This window comes from Arachis duranensis, chromosome 3 (assembly GCF_000817695.3).
Source record: "Arachis duranensis cultivar V14167 chromosome 3, aradu.V14167.gnm2.J7QH, whole genome shotgun sequence".
NCBI lineage: Eukaryota > Viridiplantae > Streptophyta > Magnoliopsida > Fabales > Fabaceae > Arachis > Arachis duranensis.
In genome coordinates, this window is record NC_029774.3 from 125163266 (window position 1) to 125185834 (window position 22569).

The 22569-nt window shown below is 34.7% G+C and overlaps 2 protein-coding genes across 2 annotated transcripts; one reads left to right on the forward strand and one right to left on the reverse strand.

Moving 5' to 3' along the window:
* Positions 1 to 1808: 1808 nt before the first annotated feature.
* LOC107481311 (benzaldehyde dehydrogenase, mitochondrial) lies at positions 1809 to 5671 on the reverse strand. Its single transcript, XM_016101577.3, has 11 exons — positions 5489 to 5671; positions 4776 to 4913; positions 4460 to 4602; positions 4202 to 4355; positions 3882 to 4111; positions 3666 to 3755; positions 3221 to 3394; positions 2991 to 3128; positions 2537 to 2674; positions 2381 to 2442; positions 1809 to 2307 (listed from the first exon to the last, which is right to left on the reverse strand). The coding sequence occupies exons 1-11, from the start codon at positions 5553 to 5555 to the stop codon at positions 2034 to 2036; spliced, it is 1608 nt and encodes a 535-aa protein (XP_015957063.1). The 5' UTR covers positions 5556 to 5671; the 3' UTR covers positions 1809 to 2033.
* Positions 5672 to 19887: 14216 nt separating this feature from the next.
* Positions 19888 to 22569, forward strand: LOC107481310 (spermidine synthase 2). The gene is made up of 9 exons (XM_016101576.3): positions 19888 to 20094; positions 20555 to 20631; positions 20741 to 20863; positions 20983 to 21087; positions 21302 to 21374; positions 21464 to 21535; positions 21644 to 21839; positions 22089 to 22215; positions 22320 to 22569. Exons 1-9 carry the CDS (start codon positions 19959 to 19961, stop codon positions 22383 to 22385), a joined length of 975 nt encoding a protein of 324 aa, XP_015957062.1. The 5' UTR covers positions 19888 to 19958; the 3' UTR covers positions 22386 to 22569.

Here is a 22569-nt window from a genome sequence, read left to right on the forward strand (position 1 = left end):
TATTTATTTATAATATAGATCCTTAAAAAAGCATGTTGCTGTGACTTGTAATGATATATTGGGTGCATACCATGTGGCATGTGCCCAGCACAGGGGTAGATCCATCCGAATAGAACGTTGAGAATTGCAGATTTCAATAACAACTTTAAAATTATTTTAATATCAAACTTTAAAAGATGAAAGAAGAAAGTAGACAAAGAGTATAAACACTAAACAGAAACCTTTTTTTTTCCCCTTCCTTGGAACCTTCGGCAATCGGCAGCAGTAAACACAGCCTAGACCAGCCAGAGATGGCTAGTCACTCTCATAGCATATAGCCATGTGGGACACAAGTCTTAAAATAGAGATTAGAGATTTTGAGACCTCTTATTATCTTTCATGTTATCTTTTGGAGAAATTCTTTTGTGTATACATTTTTCTAGTACGCAAAATAATATATATTGTGCGGAATTTAAACTTTCGACATTTGTTAAACAGACGAATGAGCTGGCTACCCAATTAACTCAAGTTGGTTTAGTAGTTGCCTTTTTTTGTGTCAGTAGTACGCCTTTTTTTTTTGTCAGCGTAGTCGCCTTCTTAATAACAGAGTTCGGTTATCTGATTGAGTAAAAAACACCAAAAAGAAAATCTAACAGTCCTTTCTGTGTTTTTTTTTTTGTCATGAATAGTCCTTTCTTATATTTTTCTTTTCCTTCATTTTCCTTTTATTGGTTTACATAGTTCCAGTCCACCACAAGTTTCTTGGCCAGAAGTTATTTTCTTGGCTTACCAAAACTCAAACAATACAAAAATAAGACACTTTCTCTTTTGGGTCCAAAGCCCAATGTCTTGAGTTGGACTTATCCGCATGACAGCCCAAATATAATAAACAAGAGAAAAGGGGGAAACTACTCCGTTATACACTTATACTACTACTACTACTACTATTAGAGAGAGCGCACCAAAAAATAAAAAATACTAAGAGAGAGAGTGTACTCCTTAAACTTAAGCCAAAAACTGAGATATAGTTATCTTTATGTGAAATTGATAGTTGAAAATCGTTAAATTATTTAATTAATTTTTTTAATAATTCTCAATTATTAACTTTACGTAAAATTGACTGAATATAAATATTCACTTAAACTTAATACTGAAAGGTTTGACCGTTTGACAGCTTATTTTGGAGAAGTCACTAAAATCAGCAACTTCGGAGTTAAAGTAATTTCAAGAAAAAATTTAAAAACAAGTGGACGAGTGGTGAGAGATTTATTATGGAGTTGAAGGTTTAAGATGTTAACTAAAGAAGTGACATAAAATATAAATAAAATAGAAATACTTAATATTCCTAAAAAAAAAATTAAAATACATAAGACTTGTAGGAGTAACGACAGACTATGAGGCGAAGAATGAAGGAGAGGAGGCGGCGTTTCGTAGTTTAATTTCAACCAGTTAATGGAGGTGTACTTGTTATTTTAGATGAGACATGAGTAAGGTTGGATGATTTGTTGTTTCGGAACATTTCATGTTGTTGACCTTTTTTGTTGTGGTGTTAAAAAGATAAAGGAAAAATAAATTGGGAATTACAAAAAATAATTTATAAATTTAAGTGAGGAAAAAGACAAAATACACGTGGAGGCTGTATCAACACAGAAAGCGACAAAGAGATGGCAGTAACTGTGCCGCCAGGGCTCAACTCACGAGGCTCCCACTACTCTGACTCTCTTATCTACATTCAATAGAATAGTATTTGTTTCATACGTATCTCTTTTATATTTAATTATAAATAATATTCTTTTTAGTCACACTTTTGACATTATGGACCATCCCCATCAAGGCAACAACTGAAAATATCTCTCTTTTTTATTACATTGTGGAAGAATTCTAGGGAGAAAGGATAGAGATAGAAGACTAGAGAGCAGTGACAACTTACAAATCATAAACAAACAATGTCACATGTGTACAAAGCAAAAAAACACAAGAAAATTTTCATTATCATCATGATTGGAGTTCCTCCTATTTATTGATGTATAATAGTAAATAGTAATGACAAATGCCTAAAGCCATGCAGGGTTCTTCAAAGGGGTAACAACTGCCTTGACTTGCAAGTAATTCTTGAGGCTGTACTCTCCCTTTTCCCTTCCCTGCCCACTCATCTTGTAACCACCAAATGGAATTGCTGCATCAAATGTGTCAAAGCAGTTCACCCAAACTGTTCCAACTCTCAACGCTCTCGTCAGCGTGTTCGCCGTGTCTATGTTCTTCGTGAACACCCCTGCCGCCAGTCCATACCGCGTGTTGTTCGCTCTTTCAATAACCTCATCGAGGTCCCTGAGATTATTAACACACATATTAGTCCAAGAAACAAACTTTAACATTATATCAAGAGAACAAGACGCATTACTTGAATTTTAGTATGGATTGCACCGGGCCAAATATTTCTTCCTTTGCAATCAGCATGCCATCCTGTTAATTGTAACAAAATACAATTAATGACACTAAAATTGTTGTACTTCAGCCTCCATTTATAAGATGGAAGAGCAACTACAAGATGGTATACCTCAACATTTGAGAAGACGGTAGGCTGAACATAGAAGCCCTTGCTGCCAAGTCTATCTCCTCCGGTTTCTAGTGTAGCTCCACTTTGAACGCCGGATCTGATATACTTCAGTATCTTCTCAAATTGTTCAGAATCAATCTGATGGTTGTTATCATAAATGAAATCATCAGTATAGCCATGCATTTCAAACAACTCGCATCTTGAAACAATGGAATATGAAATTGGCAGCAATGTAGCATTCTATGTGCATTTCTATACTCAGAAGCATCAAGTATATAACATTGCAATCACTAAAACATTTAAGACTTTTCCATTCATCAGTAATTGGCATTTGAGTTAACTTAGCATATAATTGATAACAAATTGTCACTATTTCACACTAAAAAAGACAGTTCAGAAAAAAGCACTAAGCACAAGCATGAGGTTTTATGAAAAGGATTCTTTGAAATTTTACCTGAGGACCTTGCTCTATTCCACTCTTGAATGGATCACCAACAATACGTTTCAAAGCACGAGCCTTTGCTTTCTCTACAAACTCGTCATATACACGTTCATGTACATATGTCCTAGACCCAGCACAGCAACATTGTCCCTGGATTTTTTAAAGAGAACCAATCAAAATCTGCTTAATCCTATGGAAAGATAATTGTTTATGTCGCAAGAATTCTATATTTATAAATATACCTGATTAAAGAATAAGGCAAAGTGTGCTAGCTCAACCGCCTGATCTACATCGGCATCCTCACATACAATAAAAGGAGATTTTCCACCAAGCTCCAAAGTTACTGGCTTAAGATTGCTTCTAGCCGCTAGCTCAAGGACAACTTTCCCGGTATCAGTAGAACCAGTAAAGGCAAGCTGCGAAGGAAGCAATTGTCCAAAATTCAGGCTATGAAGACATTATCATGTCTAGATGTCCGATAATTAGATGGGGTAAAAATCAAGTACTAAACACTGAAATTGAAAATTTAATTGCAATGAAATTTGTTATAGAATTTCATGAGACTACAGGGGACATGGTCTGAAGTATATTCTTGGCATCTAGTTGACTACAGAAGAAACTTATTTTAGTAACAAAACATCAATAAAATGAATCTAATGCCACTGCAGAGTTAAAATATTTTGGCACCTTATCCACATCCATGTGACTTGCAAGAGCAGCGCCAGCAGTGGGACCAAAGCCTGATACCATATTCAAAACACCTTCAGGAAGTCCAGCCTGCCAAACAGATTATAAATTTGGAAGAAAGATTGATCATCAAAGCTATTTTAATTTAAACTACGCCTCTTTATATCTTCCAAACCAGTAAATGAGCATGGTCCATTTATAGAGAATATGTCCCACCTCATGAAATAGTTTTGCTGCGTACAAAGCAGACAATGGTGTCTGCTCAGCGGTTTTGAGAACAATTGTATTGCCACAGGCCAATGCCGGTCCAACCTTCCAAGCAAACATGAGGAGAGGGAAATTCCAGGGAATGATCTGACCAGCAACACCGATCGGTTCGTGCAATGTTTGCACATGATATTGCCCATCAGCCGGAACGGTCATACCATGGATCTTATCTGCCCAACCTGGAGAACATCAAGATTAACAAATTTTAGCATTGTTGCTCATAAAATGAAAGGAGGAAGAGCAATTTCTGAATCCCTTAAGTTACTTACCAGCATAGTACCGGAAAAGGCGAACAAGCATTGGGATTTCAATCTGAGCAGATTGTTCATATGGCTTCCCATTATCCCAGGTCTCAAGTGCTGCAAGCTCATCATTGTGCTTCTCAAGCAGATCGGCAGCTCGCAACAATATCCTTTGCCTTTCCTATACAAAATCAAAGTAAACATAAAGGGATTTTAACCGGATAATCATACAAAGATTATATACTAATAAAAAGAATAAAATAAAGGTCCAATGGTATGAATTACATAGGCTGTCATCTTAGGCCATGGCCCTTGATCAAATGCCTTTCTTGCGGCTGCAACTGCTCTATCAACATCTTCAGAGTGACCCTCAGCAACATGAGCAATCACTTCCCCTGTTCTTGGATCCAAGGTTGGAAAAGTTTTACCTGATACCAAAGAGGAACCCCAACACTATGGTAAGAAATCCCCCACAAAAAATCTTCAAAACACTTTTTTTTCTTCTTGGCAGTAAAAGATGCAAACTTTATTATTTTCATGTCCAACTATAGTGGAAAAAACAAGATCAACAACAAACACAAAAAAATATTGGAAAGCTCACCAGAAAGAGCATCAACGAATTTCCCACCAATCAGGAGTTGGGTGTGTTCTACTTGCACTGCTGGTTTAATTGGTTCTTCTTCAAGGGCAGTGGCAGTGCTATATCTGCTGAATCCTGCACCAAGGTAACCCTTCCCACCTGAAAGATTTCCATTTTCGTTCCAAACATCCAAAACAAAAAGGTCAACGCCTTTGTAAGGCCTAAAAAGTAAAACTTTTTATTGAAAATGCCAAATCAAAAAACACCAACCCTTATTTATTTATGACAAAGCTGAAATAAATGCCATGAAGATGAGTTAATGAGTTGTAGCCTTCAGAATGTTACACCCCATAGACCCAGATACAGTACTAAAACTGAAAAGTACAGTGGACAAAGAAAAAACATAGGAATCATCGGAATAGTGGTGGTGGTGGTGGTTGATGAAAGGGACAAAGCAATCAATGAACTCTCTCTCTCTTTCCACCCTTTTCCCCCATTTTTGCCACACGTGTTTATTTTCACCAAGCTCCTATTAAGTTTTGCGGCGATCTTTATCATCATTAATGAAAACAAACCCAGTAAGCCAATTTCGATAGGGAATCAAATGGCAAGAAAAAGTTATCATTTTTTGTTTGTTGAAAATGATGGGGCAAAAACAAAAACAAAAAACAAAAACGAGGAGCTTTGAATTTACAGCGTAAAAAAACTTGAAGGAGGAAAAGAAGCAAGTATACCTCGCGAAAAGAGAGAGGCGGAGGAGCGAGAGAGAAGCCTGGAGATCCTGGTTGAAGAAGAAGCCATGGTTGGTTGGTGAATGTGAGTAATGAGTAGTACTAGTATTATTCCCTTATGAAAAAATGAAAATGAAAGGGCAGTCTTTCACTCACTCATATAATGCATGACATGAGCAACCAAACTTGTTTGTTTTGTATACAGTTGCCTCTCATGCTTTGCTCATTGCCTTTCACATTATTGTAGATATTTTCTTTCCATTTGCTTTTACTTTTCCATTATCAACTTAATATTATTTTATTGGATAACTTATCCTTTCTTCCATTCAATCTAGGTGATTAATTCTTTTGCCGCAATAGTCATCCATTTAAGAAATAAAAAATATTTGGGACATACTTTGAGAACTATAGAATTATAGATAGTTGGAACTTGGAAGTTGTTTTATGTTTTTTTAACATCATTAATTATTACTAGAAGAAATACATAATATTAAATATAATAAGTATATACTAATTTGGTAATTAATTTTAGTATTATAAAACGTTTTTTAAAAATATTACGTTAAATTTATAGTTTTTTAAACTGAATTTGTAGTTAATAAAATAGTGCATAATTGAGTGACAAAATAATTTTTTACACATGGTCAACTCATTCGAATTAAATCTTAATGGCATACTATTTGGTAACATGAGTTTATTATCTTAAGTTCTTAATTATTAGAGAAAAGGATAAATTTATCTCTTATTTTTCGGTTCGCTATATTTAAATCTTTAAAAATTTAAAATTATATTTAAGTTTTTGAATTTTTTAAAATTTGAATATGTCGATTCCTAAATTTAATTAGTCTAATTTTAAAAATTTTTTTACGTGTACATTTATATTAATTAAGTGAGTGCAACGAGAATTATATTTGATTTTTCAGTTGAATCTGATAAACCCAAATAAATATAAAAAATCAATATATCTAAATTTTAAAAAAATAAAAAATTTAAATATATTTTTAAATTTCTAAAATTTAAATATGTACAAATTAAAAGATCAAAAATTTATTTATCTTTTTTTCCAACTACTATTAAATTTAGGGTAATCCTGTCATTTTGCTTTTATTTCAGGGCATTGAAAGTTATCTTAAAGTACCGATAAGGCGTAATAAAAGCTAATAAAGTTAAAATAGAACACTAAACTCTATTACTTAATGTAAAAGATAAATGAAAAGATGCTGATGGCAACATGATGTGGCGGTTATCTTCGTCTAGATGAAATAATTTTAATTTTCTCTTTTTTATTTTGTTTTTGTTTTGGATGGGATTTTTTATTTTTATAAATTAAATAAATATAATAATTATCAAAATAAAAAATTTTAAAAAAATTTATTAAAATAAATATTTTTTTGTTAAAGTATAAATGAGATAATTTTATATGTATTTCGTTTATAGTGTGAATGAAATAAGACATGTGGCGTCATACGTATATATCATGACATGTATTTTTTTTTTAAATTAAAAATGATAAAAAATACTAATATTATAAACAATTAGTACATACAAAGGTTGGTAGAAAAAATTAAAATATATATGTTTGATCAATTAGTACTCAAAAAGTTGATGGGACAGTAGAAGATAATTGAAACCGTTATTGTTATCTCCCACTATCACGTGAGAAATAATCGTTTCAATTCTCTCCCCACTATCCCATCAATCTCTCCAGACAATTGGCAAACGGTTATTTTTATTTTTCAAATTTAAATCAATCCAATTATATCATAATTTAATTTCAAATTTTTTAAAATGGATATGTTTAATCAATTAATACTAAAAAAAGAGTACATAAAAAATTTTAGTTTAAATTATGGATTGATTCAAATTTAAAAAATAAAAATAACCGTTTAGCAATGGTTAAGAGAGATTGATGGGGATAGTAGGAAAATAATTGAAACAGTTATCTTACACTGTTCATTATCCACGTGAGAGAGATAACCGTTTCAATTCTCTTCCCACTATTTCATTAATTTCTTTCAAACTGTTATTTTTATTTTTCAAATTTAAATCAATGTTATTGGATAATATAATTTAAACTAAAATTGTTTATGTACTCTTTTTTAGTATTAATTGATCAAACATATTCATTTTAAAAAATATTAAATTAAATTATGATCTAATTGGATTGATTTAAATTTGAAAAATAAAAATAATCGTTTTACAATTGTTAAGAGAGATTGATGAGATAGTGGGGTAGATAATTGAAATGGTTCTCTCACGTGGATAGTGGGAGATAATCATCCTTCTCGCGAGGCCATACACTTCCTCGGGAGTCTTGGCACTCTGTCCGAAGACGTGGTCATACCCAATCTAACCGAAATTAATTGAATAATAAGTTAAGTAGGAGCGAATATGGTTGGAAGATTTGACAATTGGAATTTGATGATTTAAATATGATATTTAGATTCAGTGAATTTTTCCGAGTCGAAACATAGTTTTCTGCGTAAAAGCGCACAGTGGAATTTTGACCGGAAGTACCGGTTGAGGTCTGTCTGGTACGAGAAAATTAATTATGAGTAAATAAGATTAAGAAATGAGGAATTATTATTAGGGGAGGTAGAAATATTTAAAGCGCGATTTGGAGCGCTAATCTTAAAGGTTTTGGCCCAAAATTGGGCCAACGGATAAAAATAAGTGAACTGGGCCTAAATGGGTCCAAGACCTAACATATATAAATATTAGTTATGAGCATTTCAGCTCATTTTACCCTAAAAGGAAGGGTTGGGGCGCTGAATTGAGAAGAGAGAAGAGAAGAGAGAAAACCTAACTCTCTTTGATCTTCAAACCACCATAACTTGAGTTACGGAGCTCCGATTGACGAGCCGTTTGCGGCCACGCGTCGCTCTTCTCATCCTCTACAATTCTATCTAAGTTTTGCGGTGAGTATTCCATTCATCTCTATCCAATTTTTGAAATTCCACACTGTTACACGTTTTTGGGTAGTTGGTGTTGAAATCTTGTGATTTTTTGGTGTTTAGGGATACTCCAACATGGATTCCAAGTGGGTTCTATCCCTACTTCATATGGGTTGAGGTAAGAAGTGCTCAAACCCTTGTGATTTGTCATTTTTATGAGCCCTAGGTTGATGTATGTATGTGATATTGGTTATGTTAGTGTATTTGGTGATTTTGATGCACAATTGGGAGGTTGGTGTTGCTTGTAGAGCTTTGGTGCAGCTTGGAGCTAAGGGTTGGTGGAGACTTCCGTAGAAGAGGCTCAATTGGTTTAGCCACAAGAGGTACGGTTTAAGTTTCATTTAAGTACCGTGTGGTGTGATGAGAATTTCTAGGCTAGATGCCCCTAGGATTAAGTTTGGATTGTGTAAATGGTTGGTGCTAATATGCATAGTTGGTATGTAATGTGAATTAATGATTGGGTTAAGAATTGTGTGGCCTTGTATGCTTGGTGTATTGAGAATTTGATGTATTGGGTAATGAGTATTGATTTGTGGTTTATGCATTTAAATTGTGAAATTGGGCCGGAGGCCGTGAATTTTGGGCAGGAGGCCAGAAAGAGGTAAGGAAGGTAAGTTGATGTGTGCATTGTATGATGACACAAGTGATTGGATGAATTTCAAATAATGAATACATGAATGATTGGGTTGGTTATTGAATAATAAGGTTTGAGGAGTTGAAGCGTGGAATTTGGTAATTTTGGGTGAAATTGTATAGATGAGGTATGTTTGGTTTTGGTTGAAGTATGTTATGTGGTCATATATGTGATCATGCTTATTGATGCCTTGATGGTATGATGATGCATGAGAGATATGTATGTTGTGATATATGCTTGAGAAATGATTAAGGTTGATTTGTGGGTGAAACCATGTGATAGTGAGTATGATATTGATTATGTATAATGATGCTTGATTGGAAATAGTATTGTTAGAAATTGAGATGAGGAAGGATGTATGACATGTTAATGTGTTTGTAATTTAGCCATTTGTTTGAAATGGGTAAAAATGGTTATATGGCGATTTTGTGAATTGTGGTAATATATTAGTGTATGAGTTGAGGAGGCTTAATGTCGATTTTGATATACTTTGATTGATTTCAAAGAAAAGGGATGAAATTGGCATGTTTTGGTTGATTTTGAAAAGAGTCGGAAATGGCTTGTTTTGAAAATGGCACTTTGTGGTTTTGAGTGAAAACATGATTTTTGGGCATACTTTGATAGAACATAACTTGGACTTCGGATCCCCGTTTTGTGCCAAACTTGTTTAGAAATAAAATTGGATCCGGGATGTCCATGCCGTTTGAAGAACGGGTGGAAAACGATTTAAACTGAGAAAGTTATGTCCGTCGAAAGATTGGGGGTTGAATTTGTGAATTCTGCAGCTTTTAACTTAGAAAAATTTTTGCAGAATGACCCCCCGCGCGTAGGCGCACATGGCGCGAGCGCGCCGTTCTTCTAGAAGGCACCATCCACGCGTGCGTGTGGTGTGCGCGTGCGCGTCGATGCGCTGCACCCACTGCCTAGCCATTTTCCCGAAAGTTGTGCCAAAGTTGTGCCAGTTTTGTGCCTGGGGCGCAAATGCACCCACGCGTACGCATGGCTGACGCGTATGCGTCGTCTGGCTGTGTTTCAATCCGCGCATCCGCGTGTATGACGCATACGCGTCGATGAGCTTTGTAGTCATCCATGCGTGCGCGTGGCCCTATTTTCATGCCAAAGTTGATTTTTGAGTTTTAAAAGCTAAATCTCATATTTCTAAGCCTCCGATCTCACCCCTTATGTATTAAATCATTATGATATGCCTAACAATGAGAAAAGAGCTAGGGGATGTGGTAACTTGCGAATGAAGCAATGGGAAAAGTTATGATCAATGATGATCAAAGATGATTATATGAGATATGGAGGATGACGGTGGAAGTACCGTGTATGCCATGAGTCGAAGGGCTATATTTATTGATAAATGGATGGTTCTTGATTGAACCATGAGTCGGATGGCTGAGTTATTGCCGGATACGGCGGAGCCATGTTGATAAATTGGCTAGTTCTGGATTGAACTGTGAGCCGGATGGCTGAGTTATTGCCTGGTTACGGCAAAGCTATTATGGATTATGGCTGAGTATAAATGCATATATGATTAATGAATGAATGTGTTAAATGGATAATAATGGAAAATGTTGAAATGTGATGTGTAACCCCGGGTAGTAGGCAGTGGCGTTGTCCACTTGCTCCGGGTATGAGACGGGAAAGGATGTTTATGATAAATGAGTTTAATTATGGAGTTTTGAATGAATGTAGCTCTGATACCTGAGTAGTAGTAAGGGTTGTGGTTCATCCCACTTGCTCCAGGTTAATGTTTGAGATTTGATAACAATGATGATTGCTTTTAAACTGAACGAATGTATGTTTTGAGATCCTGGGCAGTAGCAAGGGTTGTGGTTCGTCCTACTTGCTCCAGGTCAGAGATTGTGACGCCTGGGTAGTAACGGCAGTATTTGTGAATCCACTCGCTCCAGGTTGAGCTTTTAAACACCCACCTGGGTAGTAGCCGCAGTAGTGGTTATTCCACTGGCTCTGGGTCGAGCGGGTAGTAGCAAGGGGGTTGTAGCTCAAGCCTACTTGCTCCGCAAGGGGTGTTTCTATCCAATGGTTAGCTACCAGGACATGTCAGGTTGGCTATATAACCGACAGATGATATCATCAGCTATAGGGCAGGCATACATCATTTGCATATATTTGAATTGTTTGGGTTTGCCTATTTGTTTTGGATTTCTACATCATATATATGCTATGTTAATGGATTATGTGCTACTTGTTCTACTTGTACCTTATTTGTGTATTACTTGCCTGTATTGCTTGTGCTTGTACAACTGAGAGGCCCCTCATGCTGGTGTCAGTGGATGTTGAGGGCTGTTCTTGATGAGATAATTTGAGCTCCCTAGGTAGACGCAGTGATGTGATTTCACTAGCTCCAGGTGAGGGTATGATGTATTGAAACAGAATTGCTGAGGTAGAATAACTGGTGATGGTTTTGTTTATGATTCTGAGTCTGATTCGTGTAAGAGTCAGCGAGTTGGGAAACATGTGAAACATGAATTAGTTTAGCACTCTTTTATGACCATTGCCTATTCAGGATTAGCGAGAACGTAGGATGGATAATTATTGAAGAAGTTTAGGATGCTTAGTGAGTTTTTATTGCTGTGCATTGTATTTATTTGGCACTTTTACCGTACTGGAAACCCATGGGCCCGGGGTTCTCATTCCGTATATATCTCTTGTTTTTCAGATACAGGTCCAGATGCTCAGAAGTGAGTTGTGGTTCGTCTGAGAGACGGCGAAGATCTTTATTTTCTCTACTTTGTGTTTTGTTAGAATCTCTCCACCTTTGTTTCGAAAAGATTATATTATGTATTGAACTCTTTTGAACTTGCCTATAGAGGCTCTCATGTTTCCTTTGGGAGAGAGTAGGATATACTGTTGTCAACTACTTTCATACTGTACCCTAGCCGGCCTAAACTTCGCGGGTCGCGACTAGTGGCTATTTACTTATGTTATATATATCTATCTATTATCTATCTCTTAATCTCCTTTATGCCTTGTCCGTATATCGCTTTCGGCTTTACGGTTCATCTTTTTGATGTCGAAACGTGAGTGATACGTCTTCGCAAATTTTATTTCTACTCTTTTCAGGCTTCTCGATTAATACTCCTTTCAAATTTACCTATATTTATATATTAAAAATCCACCTGAGAGTCGTACCACCGTAATATCATTGACTTATGACTCGAGCATAAGTATTTGAATATTAGGGTATTACATGGGGAGTCTTGGCACTCTGTCCGAAGACGTGGTCATTGCGAGACCGCCAAATACACCAGTAGTAAATCCCTAATGAAGCTATGTTTTGCTCTTCATTTGGGTTAAGAATTAAGTGCTTCTTCTTTGCCTCCCAAAACTTGAAGAACAGATTTTCCTCTTCACCAGCAGTAATACCACGGTAAGGGCTTTTGTTTCACACTTCTTTAGCTTTCTCACAAGAGAATAAGCAATGTATAATGGTTTCTGTGGCTGCGTGACACCGCGGACAGGTAGCCAGACTTGAGGGGATCCTTCGGTGAAGCAGGTCCATAGTTGGAAGCCTTTCATGTTGCGCACACCAGAGGAAAAGGAGGATCTTTGGTGGAGCTTTAGTCTTCCAGATGTCATGCCAAATCCCTTGTCTTTGCTGGAGGTGGGGATGCAGCTCAGTTGGTTCATGGTTGAACATAAAGGCTATTCTGTAGCCAGAAGAAACTTCATATCTACCTGATTTATGGAATAACCAAGTAAGCTTATCCCTCTGTTCTCCAATTTTTATTGCTAAAATTTGTTGGGTGATGGATGGTGGAAAAATTGAGGAAATAAGTTGTTGATTCCACTCGTTGTTTTCGTGCATCAGGTGACTGACCCGTGAGACAGGTTGATTTGTGGCAAAGGAGGTTAACCTAAAGGGAGGGGTAAATTGTTGCTGAGGCAGAATCCATGGTTCAGAGAAGATGTTCACCTCAAAAGCAGGACCTATTTGCCAGATTAATCCTTTCTCGGTAACTTTTCTCCCTTCCAGAATGCTTCGCCAGCCCCAGGACAGTAAGTTGCCTACCTCCGCTCTCATAATATCTGTATATCGAAAGTACTTGCCTTTTAGGATTCTAGACAATATTGAATTAGGCTGTGTTGCTATTCTCCAACATTGTTTGCCTAGCAATGCCAGGTTTTGTGCCTTTAGATTCTTAAATCCCAGGCCTCCCTCCAATTTCGGCCTAGTCATCATGTCCCAGCTGACCCAACTAATCCTCCATTCTTCTCCCTTCTGACCTCACCAAAAGCGAGCTAAAATACCGTGAATTTTCTGAAGTAACGAGTCAGGCAGTTTGAAGCATGACAGGGTGTAAATAGGGACACCTTCTCCCACCGCCTTAATTATGACATGTCTCCCTCCAGCTGAGAGTAGCTTGCGTTTCCAACCTTTAACTCTTTTTTGATTGTTTGTCCACTAAAATTTTCATAATCACCCAGAAAATCCAAAATATTATCACAACAGTTAGGAGACGCTTTACAAAAGAGGATAGAGTCGTCTGCAAAGAGGAGGTGGTTAACTGTCAGGCACCTTCTGGTGATTTGGATCCCTTGTAAACTCCTGTTTTGCTCTGCTTTGTGTAGTAGGAAGGAGAGTCCTTCCGCACAGAAGAGAAAAAGATACGGGGAGAAAGGGTCACCTTGCCGGATACCTCTACTTGGCCTGAAATAGCCAAATGGTTGTCCTTCCACAACAACAAAGTAAGAAACAGTCGTAACAACCTCTTTAATCCACCCAATCCAAAGAAAAGGCCACTCTACTCGATCGTATGCTTTGCTCATATCCAGTTTTATGGCCATCTCAAAAACACTCCCAAATCTCTTTGTTTTTAGGTAGTGCATAACTTCATGTGCAATAAGAACATTGTCCGAAATCAGTCTATCTTTCAGGAAGGCACTCTGGTTCTGACTAACTAAGAGATTTTCGAGATAATCTTGTATACTACTGTAGAGAGGCTAATGGGTCTCACCTGGGACATGTATTTTGCACTGGGGACCTTAGGAATAAGACAGATCTGGGTATGGTTGAAACTCCTGAGTAATCTGCTTCTTGTAAAGAAGCTCTTTACAGCCGAAAAAATATCTCCACCCACAATACTCCAGAATGTATGAAAGAACTTAGCTGTAAAACCATCATCTCCAGGGACACTTTGAGGATGCACACTAAATGCTGCTCTTTTAACCTCCTCCATAGAGACTGGCCGCAGAAGTTTTCGATTTATACTTGGGGTTACCTTCGGAACAAACTCTTCAAATTCCTGGCTCGGATCATGGATAGCAATGGCAGAGAGATACTTTTGAGTAGTCCTCTGCTACTTTCGCAATACCCTCATTTGTAGTTGCCACCACCCCATTTTCACCAACCAAACTCCAGATCTTATTACTGCAGCATCTGATCCGAGCAAATTAGTGGAAGAACTTGGTGTTGTGGTCCCCTGTTTTTAGCCACTTTATTCTTGACTTGTCTTTCCAGTAGCTTTCCTCATTTAAATAGGCCACCTCAAGCTGCTTTTCAATCTCCAGAATCTGCTCACCCCCTTAAACTCCAGAGGATCTCAGCTCTTCCAACCGGTCCTTGAGCTCCCGAATTTGTTGTAGGGAGTTTGACCGAAAAATTTGCTGCCAACGCACGAGTGAATGTCTGCATTTCTTTAATTTTTGGGCAAGAATAAACATAGGGGAACCCTCAACTTCTGCTTTCCACGTCTCCTCCATTATTCCCCTTACCTCAGCATTCCAACACTATCTCTCTTGAAACTTAAACCTGCGTTTTGTTTTCTCTATAGGAGGATTAAAATCCAGCAGTAACGGAAAATGATCGGAGCCGTCCTCCTGTAGTCTGAGAACTGTAGCTGTAGGGTAAGACTCACTCCACTCCAATGTTGCCAGCACCCTGTCAAGCCTCTCTTGAATAAGCTCTTGTCCTCTCCTTCTATTTGACCAGGTGAACGGTCTTCCGACCATTCCCAGATCCAGAAAATTGTTGTCTTCTATAAAGGAGTTGAAAGCTGTCATAGACGGTTCCGCAGGCAAACATCCACCCTCCTTTTCTTAGGTATTCTTTATAGCATTAAAGTCACCAAGAATAATAGTTTTGCCTTGAAATTATTGTAGGATAGGTTTGATCTGTTCAAATTGCTGATGCCGGGTCTGTTCTATACTACTAAAGTGAACACCAATTAGCCCCCATTCCTCCTGCCTAATAATATCCTTGATTTTTGCAGCAATAAAGAAATCACCGGAGTTCGTTACTACTACCTCAGTGCCCTCTTTCCATGCCAAAGCTAGACCACCTGCTGTGCCATTAGGATTGCCCAGAAACCAACCGCCAAAACCACATGTCCTTAACTTGTTCTCCACACGACAAAGCTGGTTTTTTGTTTCACAGATGAAACCAACCTCGGGGGAGTGGGATCTACAAATCCCTTTAAGATCATGGAATGTCAGAGGTCTCCCCAAACCCCGATAATTCTATGTTAGAACTCTCATGACTCTTGTGGCACCGTTTGACGGCCGGTGCCCTCCACCTCCTCGCGAGTGTTTTGTATCTTTTCCAAGCAAATCCTTTTGTGCGATTCTATATTTTCTTTCTCATTGAATTTTCTCTTCACCCCACCTTTGATGTGAGAAACCTCTGTTTTTTCTTTTCGTATCATCTGCTTGAGCTTGAATCGCTCCTTTTATATACTATACATGCTAAAAGTTTGAATTATTAATAATATTAATATTTTTTATTATTTTCAATTTTTTTTAAAATACGTATATCTTGTTTACAGTGTAAATGAGATATACTCATTTCGCGTTCACTTGTCTTATCTCGTTTACACCGTAAACGAGATACATGCAAAATTATCTTGTAAACGAGATAAGAGTGGAATATTTTTTTCGGTAAATATTTTTTAAATTATTTATTTCGATAATTATTATAATTAAATTTTTATTAAAATAAAAAATTTTCTAATAGCGTTTATATTAGAAATGACTGAAATTAACTTAATTTCAAAAGCTAACTCTAATGTTCAAACTTATGATAACTATAAAGATTAAAGAGTCATATTCTTGATTCATTGAAATTTTTAATATTTTGAATTTGATTTTGATGTATAATTAAAAAAAAAGTATTTGATATAAATATTTAATTATGTATATGATATCAATTAAAATAATATATTTACTCTATAAATAATGAGTTAACAGAATATACTTAAATACTTAATTAATGAATGTATCATATTAATTAAATTATTAATCTTTGTTTTCTTTATATTTTTGCTGATTAATTCTATCTTAATTTTCATTAAACTTCTGATTTATCAGTCAATGCATTAGATAAAATTTTCAATTTTATTTTTATTATTTACTTTGAATGTGCTAAAGTAGTTTTAAATCTATATGTTGAATTTTGTAATTTATGAAGAAATAGTCATTTCTTAAAAATGAATTGTGATTTGTGAAATGTCAATTGAGCCAGCGCCAAAAGTAGCCGACATATGCATTTATAATAGCAGTCCATCATTGTCCCTATGGAAAGTTTTGACATATCTATGCACACAAATGAGTTAGGGGTGGCAACAGAGTAGGTTTGGGGGCGGGTTTTTGTTCTATTCAATCTCGTTCTGCTGTATAATAATTCATATAAAATTTATTCTATTTTTATTTGTGAGTAATAAAATATTGAATTTTAATATGTCTCTACGGGTACTTATTCTGTTTTTACCCGTTTTTATAATTATTAAAATCTAATATATAAAATTAAATTTTAAAATTTATATAACCATCGTCATATACATAACATAAATTAAAATAAAAATTTAAATATAATACAATATTATTAATCATTTACTAATTATTTTACATATATTATATATATAGCGGGGCAGGTATTACCTAAACATGTCCCGCCCCGTCCCTTCCAAAAACTCGCCCCACTAAAAACCCGTCCCGAACGGGTAGGGGCGAAATGGATACCCGTGGATTTGAGAGGTATTACTATCCCTACAAATGACACAATAATATGTCCATTTTTTTCATCAATAAAAATCTAATTAAATAGGTTTAATGCCTTAGACTGTATTTAGTTTTGAAAATATGATAAGATAAAATATTAAAAATAAGATATAAAAAATAGAGATACAAAAATTAGTATTTTTATATTTTATTTGGTAATAAATTATAAATACAATATATATTAATTCAATATTTCTAAATGTAAAATTTTATTTATATTTTATTTACTAAACATAATTTTATGTTCTAATATTCTTTCTCTATAAACAAATATAATCTTAGAAGTCAACAAAAAAAAAAATATAGTCTTAGATGTCACCTAAAAAGCCGTATAAATATTAGGAAATACTCGAACCATATATTTTTAAAATATGTTTCTAATCTTATATTAGATGTACCAAATTTTTGTCTATAAATAATAATAAGAAAATGAAGCACTAATTAAGTATATCGATCGGATAATGGAATAGTGTTTTTTAGAAATTTAAAAAGTATGTATTTATGAAACTTTTAAGAGTAAAATAATAGTTAAGAATTTATGTATTAAAATAGAGATCAAAATATAATTAATGGCTATCCACTGAGCTATATAAAGAGCTAATTACTAATCCACCATCCCCATTCCACACACAAATGTTGTCTCTTCATTATTAGTTTATTCTTTTTTAATCTCTCGCGCAACAACGACAATAATGGTTTTGGTTTTGCAATCTCCAATTCGGGAGGAAGAGTAATTAGATATGTTAGAAACTTAGAGTCTAGTGTTTGAAGTTTTATAATATTCAAAATAGGTAACAACTAAGCAAATATGTCATATACCAACATAATATGTGATTTCCTTTATCTTACAATCATACACTAAATGATACTCCATATATGATTAATTATATGTTATGTCCCACGGAGTACCCTATTCTTATATATAACGGATAATCAAAAATTAATGTGATAACAAATAATTAATTATCTACTGACTGATACTGATGATATGACCACAATATATAATTATTAGATCGCATGATCATAGTTCTTGAACAACCGAAGAATGATTAAATAGTAAAGCCAACTCAACCCAATAGATCACATAAAAAAAATATGTTCGTGTATTTCAAGTGGTTGCAATAATGATCAAAGATACAATTATTCGTTTAGCATTTCCGGCTCCATGCATGTGATGTGTTTGTTCCTGCAATCCTGCTTGGACGGAGAAAAGCAAAAGGAATTTTTTTCCCCTTTTAGTTTTAAATAAAGGAAGATATATATACGGTGAAAATTCAAGCGCAGTCGATTTTAAGTAAAGTTGATAGCTGAAAATCGTTAGATGAAAATTTAATCAAATCAATCAAATCATTTAACGGCTCTTAATTATCAACTTCACATAAAGTCGACTACACGAGTTTCCACCTATATATATACCGATATAATGGTTTTTGACCTTTTTTTTTTCTTTTGTCAAAAGCAAAAATAAAAATAAAATACGGCTTTTTTTTTGTCTGGCTAGGCAAAGGACTGGCGTTTTTCTTTGACAAAAATGGAAGAATCCTTCCATTCTCATTTCTGAGTTCTTAGTCTTACACATGTAAGCAACTTCTATTGACAATAATACAATGAAAAAAAATCTATAATATAAATGAATTTAGATATTCTAAAATNTTAGTTTAAGAGTGATTAATTTTTTATTTTATTATTTTTTTATTTTAGAGTTTAGAGCATCTTGATTCTACAAAGTAGATATCTAAAAATATAAACACATAAGGGACTTTTGTGAAGGGATTATTATATTAGACATAAAACTATTTACTCTAAAAGATTAAACTGGTAAAAAAAAACAACACAAATAGTTATAGTTATTTTTTGAATTTGTTTGATTTTTATATCGATTTTTTTAATAAATATTTTAATATTATATAATAAAATCACTTATCTCCAAAAATTAAACTGATAGTAGTAACCAACATAAATGGCCTAAATCAGAATTATGTTATATCCACTGACCCAAGTTTTTGCATATACTATTTAAGTAAAATATATACCAATTAAACTTAATTAATATTAATTTAAAAAATAATTACATTTAAACAAAACGCATATATAAATTCTAGCATTTTGGTTTAATTGTTTTTCTTAAAGAAAATCAAGTATATCCTCTTGCTTTTATTATTGTAGATGTTGGAAAAGATTAAATTAAAGTAGTTAATGTTTTTTTTGTTATAGTCAAATTTATCTCAATTTTTTTTAAAATTAATATTTTAAATAAAACTTTTACAAAATTAATTATTATTATTATTGAAAAATGTTTTTAACAAAAATTTATATTATTTCAAAATAATAAAATTAAAATATCCTTTAAAAAAATTCACATTATCTTTATTATTCGGTAAAAAAAAAAAAACACTATTAGTATGTAGTATCTCATTGATATGATAGAATCACGGCTCAGATTGCATGCCCATATATACATAGCACATACGTAAAACATTAGCATGGGAGGCAGGGATATATAAGTGATTAAAAAATAGGTGAAAATTTAGATTCAGTCGACTTCACGTGAAGTTGGATAATTTGACTGATTTGACTAAATTTTTATCCAACAGACACTCAGATATTAATTTCGACTTCACATGAGTTTTTAACTAAAAAATAATATTTTTAAATACTCAAATTAAAATATAAGTAATTTTTTATTTTAAATTAGTTTAAATTTTACCGAATAAAATAATATTTGTTACAATACAAGACGAAGCAGGAACGCAGCATCTGATTAAAAAGCAGATTCTTCATTATTTTTACGCTTTATGCTATATTCGTTTTTCCCCCAATAATAAAGAGCCAAGCACGGTCGTAACTGAAAATCAGTGAGGGTATGGCTTCGGAAGTGAAGAGGCAAAGAGACCACGAAGAAGAAGAAGAAGACGAGAACGGTGCCCCTGTCTCAGATGGAATTGGAATATCATCCCTCATTCAAGGCTGGTTCTCCGAAATTAGTCCAATGTGGCCTGGTTCGTTCTTTTTCTTTTAATGGATTCCAATTTGGTCTGCTTAATTTTGATGCATGGTTTTGTTCTGATTGACTAGTTGATCAAATTTTGTTTGATGATGCATCTTGCAGTAACAAAATTATACATTTGTGGCCATAATTGTTACAAATCCAGTGCTTTAGGTAGAAATAGAGGAGTTCTAGGGGCAGCAACTTTTGTGATTTGTAGCCATTAAGTAGCCATCAATGATATTTTTAATGGTATGTCATTTCATCAAATGGTGTGGGATTTTTCATTTTTCTTTTGCTGGTTAGTTGCTGGTCATAATTTAATAAAGTTGATGGCTCCTTAGACTTTTCCGGTAGAAATATATTTGTTGTAGGTAGAAACAGAATCGGTTTTATCTTTGTTTTCTGCAACTAAAACTACTTTTACTTTTGTGATACACTCACAAAATCAAATATGGTTGTACATTTTGCAGGAGAAGCACACTCATTGAAAGTGGAAAAAGTTTTGTTTCAAGGCAAGTCTGATTACCAGAATGTCATGGTGTTCCAGGTACATGAGGCTCCACCAATCAGCCTCAAAGTTACTATTACGTTCATTCTGCGAGCTTTTTCGTTGTCCTGGTTATGCTGTCAATGCAATTCTATAATGTCCTTTGCAGTCATCATCATATGGAAAGGTTCTTGTTTTGGATGGAGTCATACAGCTCACTGAAAGGGACGAATGTGCCTACCAAGAAATGATCACTCATCTCCCTCTTTGCTCTATTCCAAATCCTAAAAAGGTTTCTCCATATTTATATGCTTCCATGAAATATTTTTTTTTTTTGGTGTATGTCTATGTTGCATGTTCAGCAAACAAAATTTGTGGTTTTTTACTGCCTCTAATTGTATTTAATGTTAGGTCTTGGTTATTGGTGGAGGAGATGGAGGGGTCTTGAGAGAAGTATCACGCCATTCATCAGTTGAAAAGATAGACATTTGCGAAATTGACAAGATGGTTGTTGATGTAAGCAACACAGAGTTATACTCAGTTCTTTTCCTATTTCTCTAAAACAAGTATGAAGTACAATTTCTAGATTTTTTTCCCAAGCAAGAAGGAGCAGAACAGCAATAACCACCTTAAGGGTGGATTTGGTGATTGTTGATCTATTCCCTTCTCCGTCTGTCTAGGAATAAAGATGTACTATATGTACATTCACTCAGTAATTCATCTTATGCAGGTCTCCAAGCAATTCTTCCCTGATGTAGCCATAGGTTTTGATGATCCCCGTGTGTCGCTTCATATTGGGGATGGTATGATCATCAATTCTAATTTGTCCCTTCAGTGTTTTACACTTGGGAATTAAGTTATCTCATGCTGGCTCCTCTGTTGATGGTTCTAGGAGTTGCATTCTTGAAGGAAGCTCCAGAAGGAACTTATGATGCAGTTATAGTTGATTCATCTGACCCTATTGGTATGCTGCATATGTAATGCACCTAAGTATGGCTTTTTTGTTACTGTTTTGTTTGCCACTTAAATTGTTTCGTTTTGTTAAAGAGAGTTTACTTTCTGTATTCTCAAGGTCCTGCTCAAGAGCTTTTTGAGAAGCCCTTTTTCGAGTTGGTTGCTAAGGCTCTTCGGCCAGGAGGAGTTGTAAGTACTCAGGCAGAAAGTATATGGCTTCACATGGACATAATTGAGAGCATTGTCACCAATTGTAGCCAGACTTTCAAAGGCTCTGTCAACTATGCTTGGACCACAGTTCCTACATACCCAAGGTATGCATCTATTTACAAAATTCTTTTGCTCATCTTTGCTTTTCAAATTCTGCAATATATGCCCCCCTATGCGATAACATCTTGTTCAGGTTTGAATTGTGATAGTTCCCCCATAGTTCTTTTATCTTTTTGTCTTTAGACTCTTGACAATGTTTTGTGATTTAATCTGTTTTCTGTATAGAGATAGCGAGACTGGATAATTGTCCATTTTTATGGTTCTTTTGTTTTGTTGTTTTATTTTCATTTCAGCGGAATAATTGGTTTTATGCTTTGCTCAACTGAGGGACCACCTGTGGATTTCAAGCATCCAGTGAATCCCATAGATGAAAAAGAGTTTCAGAAGTCAGTAAGACCAATGAAATTTTACAACTCTGAGGTAAGCTTAAAACTCAATTATTTGGATCATTATTTTGCTAATCTAGTTCCAAATTTCGTTTATCCTTAGCTCCTTGCAATATTACTAATACTTTCTGTTTGCAGATTCATACAGCATCTTTCTGTTTGCCATCTTTTGCTAGGAGGAAGCTTGTTTCCAAAGCAAAATGAGAAGTTAAATAGTACAAGTTCGGCGTTCAACTTTACTAGATAGAATAAACTCGACATTGAAGAGTTATATTATTTATGGAAATTAGTTATTAATTATATGATAACTAGTTGATGGATTTAACCATCAGTTACTTTCCCACATAAATATTTTAGTTTCTTGTTTGATGTATGTTTTAAATTTAAC